General features: G+C 36.0%; 2 protein-coding genes across 5 annotated transcripts in view; one reads left to right on the top strand and one right to left on the bottom strand.

Moving 5' to 3' along the window:
• The window catches only part of cpsf6 (cleavage and polyadenylation specific factor 6), a 20,602-nt gene extending 19,242 nt beyond the window's left edge, over positions 1 to 1,360 (bottom strand). For all 4 annotated transcript variants that reach the window (XR_001630858.1, XR_001630859.1, XM_016447713.1 and 1 more), the window contains exon 1: positions 1,217 to 1,360. Coding sequence is in view for 2 of the 4 variants with exons in the window: in XM_016447713.1 (XP_016303199.1) it covers positions 1,217 to 1,276 (60 nt within the window). In the remaining 2 variants the exon portion in view is untranslated. The remainder of the gene's footprint in view (positions 1 to 1,216) is intronic.
• Positions 1,361 to 1,686: 326 nt separating this feature from the next.
• LOC107658753 (YEATS domain-containing protein 4-like) lies at positions 1,687 to 3,647 on the top strand. The gene is made up of 6 exons (XM_016447402.1): positions 1,687 to 1,921; positions 2,012 to 2,131; positions 2,242 to 2,308; positions 2,392 to 2,486; positions 3,012 to 3,093; positions 3,203 to 3,647. The coding sequence occupies exons 1-6, from the start codon at positions 1,871 to 1,873 to the stop codon at positions 3,370 to 3,372; spliced, it is 585 nt and encodes a 194-aa protein (XP_016302888.1). The 5' UTR covers positions 1,687 to 1,870; the 3' UTR covers positions 3,373 to 3,647.
• Positions 3,648 to 10,821: the final 7,174 nt, after the last annotated feature.

Genomic DNA, 10,821 nt, shown 5'->3' with positions numbered 1-10,821 from the left:
AAAAAAAAAATCCCTGGACATGGGTTTTTTTTCTTTCTTTCTGCCATATGTCTATTCTAGAGACATTGTGTTACACCTTTACTTAGTGATTATTTTGCCTTATGTCTGTTCTAGAGACATGTTACAGCTTTTTGATCAAGCTCTAATTGGTTTTCTTTTGGAAATATGTTTCAAATTCACACTGAATGCATTAATGACTGTAAAGCATGTCTGTGTGTGTCAAAATCGTGATTAAAATCGAAATCGCAAAATTTATCAAAGAAATCGCGATAGGTTTTTTTGTCCATATCGCACAACCCTATTTAGATCACGTTACATTAAATTAAAGTAATTTTTTATAATTAAATTCTCTGTGTGTGTCAAAATCGTGATTAAAATCGAAATCGCAAATTTATCAAAGAAATCGCGATAGGTTTTTTTTGTCCATATCGCACAACCCTATTTAGATCACGTTACATTAAATTAAAGTAATTTTTTATAATTCAATTTCATTCATTTTATTTCAAGTAATCAATTCTCTAACGGTTTTAGTTAATTATACGACCAATTAGTCAGCAATCTTATATAAGCATCGTAGAACAATTTATAGAATAAATGTTTAGAATATGGTCTCTTTATTAAGAAGTATAAATGCATTAGAAATCTTTAAAAACACACAAAATCGACACACTTTAAATGCACATATTTCTAAATAACAAATAAAGTCTCGCAATCAATCAAGATTCCCTGATGGTATAAAGCTAATTTGCATATTATTAAAACGAACGGCCCAGCGTCGCGTCTGTGCAAAAGTTAAACTTGCATCAGCTTACAAGCAAATCTTTGAGACTTCGTGAACACGTTAAATGTCAGGTTTATTAATCATAAACATTGATCTGTCTGGTTTAAACGATACTGCGCGCCGCGCTCGGCCTGCTGTAAGTTAGCTGCACGAGAACAAACAATGAACGCACGCGACGCAACGGATTCCGACTCGCGCCACAAATACAAATAGTAACGCAATACAACTATTATATAGATACCCAACAACAAATAAGAAATGTAACTGAGTTAACCTTTATATTACCATGTACACAAACGCTGCTCGCTAGCTAGCTAGCTGCTAGAGTTAGCAGACGCCTTTCTGCATGTTTCTGTGGGCTTCTTTTCAATCTGTACGTGCAACATGTAAAATATTTATTATTAAGCAAGTGTAGATGCTCAAAGTGAACCTGACCTGATTAAATTCCTCTTCTACATCGGCGTAAATATCGATGTGGTCGACACCGTCCGCCATTTTCTGTTTCCCTCCTCCTCGGTGCTCGCGCTGCGCGTGAAGAAGAGACGTCGATACGTGAAGCCAGAAACTCCCGCCCAAAAAACCGACGACGTGCTGATGGGCTTTACGCAATTTCAAAATAAAGCGGTGAAGTGCTAAGATTCACTTTGTCTTTATATTAAATTTTCTTTATACATTAATAATAGTAGCTTTAATTATGTTTCCTTTAAATTATTTAAAAAAATGTAATCTGTCCCAGTCAAAATCATTTGCTGGGTTTTATTAAATTTGTCTTTTAATCATGCTTTTATACCTGCTAGTTAACTAGATTAAATTATAATTATGTTATCATAGCCCAATAATGACATTATAGCCCACTGTTTCAGAATAGAAATTTTCCAAGTAAACGTTTGTCGGGACTCTTAATTTGAAATTTGACTCGCAACCGAACCGAAGACGGAATCCTATGAGCGCTACATACAGAGCCTTTCTTCATAGAGAAACATGTATTTTGTGCTTAATGGCAGTTCCGAACAGTAATTCAGTTCCGCTCCAAACTGTACTCATTTCGTAGAAGCCAATCCGAGTAAAACACTTGACTCTCTGTGTACTATGTTTAAGAGGATGGCTGAATTTGGCCCAGATTCGGGGGGTCGGGTGAAGGTAGGTAACGTTAGCGAGCATGATGCTAATGCTGATGTTTATTTACAATAACAGGGTTGATCGTGGATTTATGCGTTTATTATAATCCAGGGAGTGACTATCGTGAAACCTATCGTGTTTGGAAACTTTGCACGATATTTTGGCAAGAAAATAGAAGACGATGGTCACACTCATCAGTGGACAGTTTATGTGAAGCCTTACAGAAATGAGGTCGACTCTTATTTCATTATAAGTGTTGCATATGAATGCTAAATTTAATATGTAGTATACTAACAAAGTGCTGTTTTTTTTTTTTGATATTTCCCCACTGATATTCCCAGGATATGTCTGCTTATGTCAAAAAAATACAATTCAAACTGCATGAAAGTTACGGGAACCCTTTAAGAGGTGTGCAATTTATCTTCTAATATTATAGTGTAATATCAAAAATTTAAGTCACTGATTTTAACTCCCTCTTCGTATTATTTCAGTGGTTACGAAGCCTCCGTATGAGATTACTGAGACTGGATGGGGAGAGTTTGAGATCATCATAAAGATCTTCTTCATCGATCCAAATGAGAGACCGGTAAATGGCATTAAATGACTTTTTTTCTGTGTGTAAATTATTGCAGGATTTTTAATCTTTTGGATGCTACAGACCCCCAAACATGATCATCCTCATTGGACCCCTGTCCAAAAATGTAAAAGGTGGCGATGTGCTATTTTAACGTATAAAGACCCTGTTAAAACTGTGCCAAATATAATAAATAATATGTAAAAATAAATTATTTATTTGTAATAAATAAAAAATGCAACATAAAATATTGAGTTTTTATTGCTTTAAATTATTAAAATATTTAGTTATTATTATATTACGTTACATTACTGTGTTTTACGCCGTATAGTACTGAACTGTTAGATGTTATTTAAATAAAAATGTATTACATTTATTTAAACCAAATTAATAATTTTTTATTTACACATTTTTTATTCAGTCAAATTTTACTTATTATTTTAATATTTTATTCAGTTGTTTTTTGAAATCAAGTTTATATATTTATTAATTTTATAAAATTTTGTTAATTTTAATACATTTTATTGGCTAATTTTTCAAGACCCTACAGCCATGATGCAACAGCTCCTGAACACCACCAGACAGCTGACGTTAGGTGCCTACAAACACGAGACCGAGTGTGAGTGCTTCGCTTACCTTCACAGCATGTGAAAATACTGTGAATCAGACAGCATACTTTATAGATACGATAGTCACAGCAGTTCTAATCATGCAAACTAATCATTCAGTTGCAGAGCTGGAGTTAAGAACACGAGAAAAAGTGGAAGCGGCGAAGAAGAAGACGAGCCTGGAGATCTCAGAGCTGAAGGAGCGACTGAAAGCCTCCAGAGAAAACATCAACTTCCTGAAGGGAGAGATACGCAGACTGGAGGAGGAGGACCAGATGAAGGATCACTGAGGACTTCAGCATCATCAGACGGCTGTCCTGTAGCGGGATGGTGAACACAAACACGCGGGATTTAGTGGACTGATCAATTCACATTTCTGGTTGTTGTCCAGATCATCAAAATATGTGCAAATACGAACCTTTGTAGTTCTCACTGACTTGTTTTGTATGAATACATTTTTTTTTTTTTTTTACAAATATTGTCTGATTACTGTCCAGTTTTATTTAAACATTTTTTTAATTAAAATATTTAGTTTCAAGCAGCTTTACTAAATATGATCCCTTAAAGCCCATTATGAAATATCAGATATATATGTATAATATAATTTTTTAATAAATAGAAATTTTTGAAAATAATTTATTTACAACTTAACAAAATATTTAATATATAACGGTTTAAAATCAAATAAATAAATAAATAAATGCTTTAAAAAAGTTTTTGCCTCCACTAGAGGCTGCTAAAGCACAAACACAACATTGGACAACCTCTTTAATATTTACCATGTTGACAATAAATACTCAAATATTACCCCCCACCACCCACCACCACCAAAGTAATACTTGATCAAGGAACAATAGCTTTAAGGGGTAAAAACTTTAAGATTAAGGAAGATATTTCAAGCCACAGACAGTATTTAGTATCTCATAATGTATCGTGACAATAAATGATCTTATATTAAAAAGATGATATTTATTTTGATGCAAAAACATATATAGAGAATTTCAGGATACCTTTATAAAGTTAAAACAATTTACTTGGCTTTAGTATTTCAGAAAGTAACTTTCTTTTTATTGTCCGGGTACAGAATAATATTTACAGTAGGATGTTTTTTTTTAATCCTCTACATTCCTCATGAGTTTTAAGCGGGTTTTCTATAGTTTTCATACACATACAGTACACACACGCGACCCGGATGCAGTAGTAATGGGCATCTCTCATATTTTCTTCGTTTGGTATGTTATTGTGGTGCAAACACGGAGTTTAAAAGTTGTTTTTCCTCTGACGTAATAAAGTATGACATCGGTGTGTTCAAACGTCTTTGATGTGAGTGTGTGTGTGTGTTCAGTTAAAATAGAGTCAATAAAAAAACATCCTGATAAAAGCTTACAAATGATGTGCTTCGTTAAATTAGTTTGTGTATTTATCCTGATAAGTGATGAGGGTTTAATATTGTGTGAAAATAAAACATAAAACAATTAATTGTAATGCATTTAAAGGTGATTTTATGGCAAATAGTACTGGTCTGATGGATTGGTTTACCATGCTTGTTAACTATAATTATATTAAAGTAACGTTTTGTGGCATTTCAGATTGTTGGTTTTTAAATATAAACACAATTCTAGTTTGACTTTCAGAGGGTCCTCCAGAAAACGATTATTAATGAATAAACCTGATTATGATCACTGACACAGCTTAAGTCCCTCCATTCACATTTACTGACATTTGCGTTCTTTAATCACATTTAATCAATATTTTGGATATGTAAACAAGGCAGTGCATGCTTAATTTGACTGTAAATACAGCACGTATCATAACTAACATGGCGTAATTCATAACGCTCATCAGCAGCATTGATCCTCCGAGCTCCTCGAGGCTTGTGTGTTTCCGAGATCCTCGCCTGAAGCCTGACAATGTGTCGTTTCTGGGAAGCAGCGGTCAGCAGTGATGCAGCGCTTGTGTGTCCTTCACTTTTTCTGTGTGATTGAATGTTGAACAGATTCAGCAGCAGATTCCCATTGTCTGGTGGGTTATTTGGTGATAGAGTCGACCCATGCATGTGTAGGAGTAGGTATTGATTCGTTTTAAAGTTCAGAACTGGAGATATTCCACTCAACGGAGGACACATCAAGCCCTTTTCTAATGGGTGTGGTGCACTGTAGGTCACCACACCTAAATCAAGGCAGTAGACATAGTCATGATTGCACAAAGTGAAGGAGCTGTGGGTGTGATGACGAGAGCATCACCACCCATAGGATAAAGCTTTGGCAGAAGGCACTGACGCTGCCTCGAGTCGTGCTGATGGATGTCAGGATCCAGGTGGAAAAAGCAGAGTAAAGACAGGTCCGTTTACACACATGCTCTCTCAAATCTGTGTATGTGCTGACAGGGTGACTGTGTTGCTCCTGTTTGCCCAGTGACTCAGCAGAGCTGCCTTTATGGTTTCCCGTTATTGCATTTGATGGTTTCTCTGACACACTTTGCGCCATGTACTCTTATCAGCGAAAAGATGCTTTGAATGCATTAAGTTGTCTGCATTAATACAAGTACACATTTATGCCAAATCCTCAACGTCATGCAGTTTGGTGTGCTCATATTGTGTGTGGTTTGCTTTTATTTGTGCATTTAAAACTTTAGGGCTTGTTCCAGTTGTTGGGTTTCTGTTCTTTTAAGCACACTGAAAATAAATGGTGCAGAATCACTTTTCACGTAGAAATTGCAAGTAGATTTCAAAATCGGTTACAAAAAAGCATTTAAATAGCTCACCCAAAATGAAAGCAAGGTGTCTATATGTATCTTCAATAGGGCTGCACGATAAATCGCATGCGATATTTAACACGCATCAGTGAACAACGGCTCTGTGTAGTTAATGCTGCTCAATGTGAAAGCCCGCAGGTGATGGAGATTTACCGCTGATTACAGAATCGGCTTTCTGACAAGATGCGCATTAAATATCGCATGCGATTTATCGTGCAGCCCTAGTCTTCAACTAGAAAAGATTTCGAGAAAGTTAGCATTCCATCACTTGTTCACCATTGGGTGCTCTGCAGTGGTGTGGATTACTTGTGGATTATTGTGATGTTTTTATCAGCTGTTTGGACTCTCATTCTGATGGTACCCATTCACTGCAGAGGATCCATTGGTGAGCAAGTGATATAATGCTAAATTTCTCAAAATCTGATAAAGAAACAAAAATTAATCCTCATCTTGGATGGCCTGAGGGTGAGTAAATGTTTTAGCAAATTTTCAATTTTGGGTGAACTTCAAATTCAGAATGTAATGTTGTGGCTCTCTCTTCATGTTTTATCATCTGCTAATCGTGTTCTTGCTCGTTTAATTGCAGGAAGGTTTTTTTCCACTCTGTAATGTGAAATGTGTTGATTTTGAGGCCGTGTTGAATTGCAGATAATAGAGCAAAAGTTCTGAAGGCCGTCCAGTTCTTTTCATAATAGCCATGCTGGAAGAATTGAGCTGAATCGTCATCAGAATCATTCAGTGACGCGATGGACAACCAGAACTATTCAGCATTTAGCCTTCAGTTTGATTTGAGTTTGTGATTTTATCCGAAAAGCACCTCGTCTTTTGAGGAGCACAGCTGAGCTGTAAGAAAGAAATGTTTTTTTAATTTTTTTTTTAATAATTTGAATTTTAGTTAAAAACAATGAAAGCTGAAATAAAAGTTTAGTACTTTATTTAATTTCAGGCAAGGAAGATTTTTTTAAATTTTTTTTTATAGTTTTAATTTGAGCTAAAAACCATGAAAGCTGAAATAAAGTAGGTTTTTTTTAGTACTTTATTTCAGATAACATTTTTTTTAATATTATTATTATTACTATTATTTTGCACAATGGAAATCAGTTGGGTCTGTGTAGTTTGGGGTTCTTCAAAACATCTTCATAAGTCATGCAGATTTGTAGAATAAATGATGAGCGAATGTTGATTTTTGGGTGAACTATCCCTTTAAGGAATGACAGAGTGGGAGTTTAAGATCCACCGCTGGACTCTCAGGCTTTACTCTCCCGGGTCAGCGGCCGGCCTCTGTGTCCACACTGACTCAGCTGACCTGTGCTTGATTTCTGTATTTCAGATGGACTTTCTCTGTCTCCTCCCCCTTCTCTTGTCCTCTGTTGAGAAGGATCATGCAGTGAGGTCGGCCGCTCTCTTTCTGATCTTGTGCCTCCCACACAAGCTTAAGCTTGTTTGCTATGTGAAGAGCTAATAGCCACTATTTCAGAGTTTCACTGGAGGCTCCGTGTTTTCATCATAGCCCTATTGGAGGCCTGTATTACATTTATTTATACTGTTTACAGGATGAATCTCGCATGCAACAAACGAACTAAATGAACTAATCTTAATATAAGGTTATTTTTTAATGCACCCATTTTTTTTAATTACATTTTTTATTTAATTTTATTTTAGGGTGAAATATGACCTGAAATTGTTTTTGTGACATTATTACAATAAAGGAGATGGCATGCCTTACATTATGTTAGTTATATTTGATTTATTGTTATTATTACTATTTTTTAATATGACCTAATAGTTTTTTTAAGTACTTTGAGATAAACTAAAAGAAAGTGAGAAATGATAACTGAAACTAGCTGAAATAAAATACATTATATTTGTTAGAATTTTTCTTTTTTCAATTAACACTTATTTTTAATGGGACACTTATTTCATTTCTAGTAACAATTTTTTATTTATATGTAAAAGTTTTTTTTTTAATCCGCATATATACAATAAATGATACACATGAACCATTCTAAATACTCAGATATTGTCAATATTTCTGCCTAGTAGTAATGTGTCCATTTACACTCCTTTTTTCCCCCTCTCACCAGAGTTAGTAGAGTTAAAAAATAATCTGCTACGTTCCTCCCCCATTCTGACACGCCGTCTCTCTACCTCTGTGTTTCTGGTGGGAGTTAAAGTAAACTCTGGCGCTGGTTTGAAGTGTGCGAGTCGCTCAACGTTCACCAGCTGGCCATACTGGAAGCGCTGGGTTACCGGGGTGACCGGGTCGTGCGAGGAAGAACTCACACACACACACACTCTCTCTCTCTCTCGCCCGTATGCCAGGAGAGCACAATATTAGTGTACACATTGGTGAACGTGGGTTTATGCAGAACCTGAAGCTCCGTAATTCAAGTGACAATCAACTCAAAATTAAGATTTTGTATATAAATGCACCAAAGGTAGTATTTATTAAGCTCAGATGAGATAATACTTAGAAAAGCACTACATCTGGAAAATAAGTAACTTCAGCATCATTTCTTGCCACAATACCTATGATGGTCTGGGAATATGCCACACTGGATTCAAACCCATGGCCTGAAAGGTTCGGGGGCAGGTGGCTTAGCAGAGTGTGCCACTCAGTTGACGCACATTCAACGGGCTGATGAGGAGAGGTTTAGGTGTGAGAATGAGCTCCCAAAAAAAGTTATTTAGCATTTTAACCAGAGTAATATGCAAAGTTAAGTTAATGGTAATGCAGCTTATGATTAACTTGACAGCTAAAGAGTCACATTAAACAGCATAGTAACTTGTTAGCCTGTAACTTATTAGCATATTAAGCTTAATAGCATAAGACAACAAACACAGCACGGTCTACTTTAGAGAGGTATTTCTTGGGAATGGTAGTGAATATCAAAAATATATTCAGTTATTTCTATGTGGCACGGTCCAAAGATCATACGATCAGATTTTGGACAAAATTGGGCAAAATTTGTAGGAGGAGTAGCAAAAAAACTTTTTAATTTACTTCAATATGGCTGGCAAGCACATTCATGGAAAATGACAAATTAGACATCGTCAGAATTGGCATAACCCAGAGAATGAAATTATATTAAAACATCATTTGGATAATAAAAGTTACAAGTGTTTTTGTAAAAAATATTATATCTCTGGAACACTAGGTGGCACTGTATTCAAACGTCTCAGGTACCTCCGGGACAGGCCACTGATGATCCCAAATATATGTCAAATGGTTCAAAAGATATAGCAATTTATGTCAAATTTCAAAATGGCGGACACATGGTTTAGCATGGCAAAATTGATATCCTCAGATTCGGCATGACCCAAGGAATCCATAGTTAGTCAGAAAATCATGATCTTTGTGTCGGTTCAAAAATTATAAGGTGGTGGTGGCGCTATAGAGTTGGTCTTAGAGACCCCAAAGTTGGTCAGATCACTATTCATGGCCATCACTACATTTGTGCCAATTTTCATAATTTTCCTGTTCTGTTCATAGGGCTGCCATAGACTACCATTAAAGAAAAATAATAATAAAGAAAACATTCAGATACAATAGGGACTACAGCCCTTCGGGCTTGGCCCCTAAAAACATTTGCTGAGGAGGTGAATTAAAAAAAAATAAATATTTAGATTTGTTATTTTAGCTTATTTTAATACTTGTTTTGTCTTATTTTAAAATCATTTCAATAAATAGCTTTTTATAGAAGACTTGGATATCTTTGTCTCATGTGTCAGGATACATTATTTTGTTCAAAAGGGCTTTTTATTTCTTTAGGGTTAATTTTTTTTTTAATTGGCAAAAGTGCACCTTTCTATGTCATAAAGCTCTTGATAAGCTTCTCTTCAGTCATTGCTGTTGTTTGGAACTGGATAGTGAGTGTGTTAAATGAGGGCACATGATATTTACACTCTTAAGATCTCGGTCCTGTCCCGTGAGCATGTGTGGTCTACAGTTTCACTGTTGTTGCTCTAGGATGTTTCCACATCACACATATAGCTGATCAGGGCAAGACTTTAACTAACAAAAACTACTGGCACTGTTTGACTAAAATATTGTATTACTGTTAGGGCTGCACGATATATCGTTTCAGCAGCGATATTGCGATGTACGCATCCGCGATAGTCACATTGCAGGATGTTTGATGTTTAGTATACTGATCGTTATATTTATACTGATCGTTTTCTTTGCTCACACACAAACACGGTGTCTACACCGGATGCGACAGCTGTACAGCGATACCCATTTCTAAATACATTTAGTAGCAGAGCTACAGCACGTGATTTTAATTACAGTTAGTAGCAGAGCTACTGCACGCGATTTTCAGTGCTGGAAATCCATTTATCCTTTGTTGACACTTCTGCGTCGTCGTGGAGAGCGCAGGGCACGGTTGCTTAGCAACGGCAGATGCCACGAAAGCGCAAGCTCCTGAGCGCTTTGGAAAGAAGGAGAAAGTGGCGTGGCTGGCGTTTTCCACCCGTGACATGTGAACGTCCCCAAAGTCTGTCTACACCGGACGCGACAAAATAGAGCACAATATTAGTGTACACATTGGTGAAGAGCTCTCTACCTCCCACCCGTCCCACACACACTCACAGCTGCTCTTACACACACTAACAGCACAACTGCAGAAAGAGGAAAAAGTCTTGTTGGTTTAGTATGCTTCAGCTGCTTTTGCTATTGCATATGGGTTGTGTTTTCTTTTATATATTGCATAAATCCGTTGATGCTTTTGAGGTTGAGCACATGTTCATGTTGTAATCTGTCAAACTGTCTGGCTTCTAGCAAGTTAGAGGTTAATTTGCACCAAAATAATAGATTTTGATTGGACTCTTATCACTCTGATGTCAAAAACAAAAGATATGGGCAGCTTTTTGTCCTACTTTAACCCTGTTAAGCCTGACATATGAAATATTAGTCTATATATATATATATATATATATATATATATATATATATATATGTAGATATACAATAAAAAGATGATTAA

The sequence above is a fragment of the Sinocyclocheilus anshuiensis genome, unplaced genomic scaffold, assembly GCF_001515605.1.
Source record: "Sinocyclocheilus anshuiensis isolate Anshui unplaced genomic scaffold, SAMN03320099.WGS_v1.1 scaffold283, whole genome shotgun sequence".
Lineage (NCBI taxonomy): Eukaryota > Metazoa > Chordata > Actinopteri > Cypriniformes > Cyprinidae > Sinocyclocheilus > Sinocyclocheilus anshuiensis.
The sequence above is the reverse complement of the archived record's forward strand: the minus strand, read 5'-3'. Positions and strand labels throughout refer to the sequence as shown.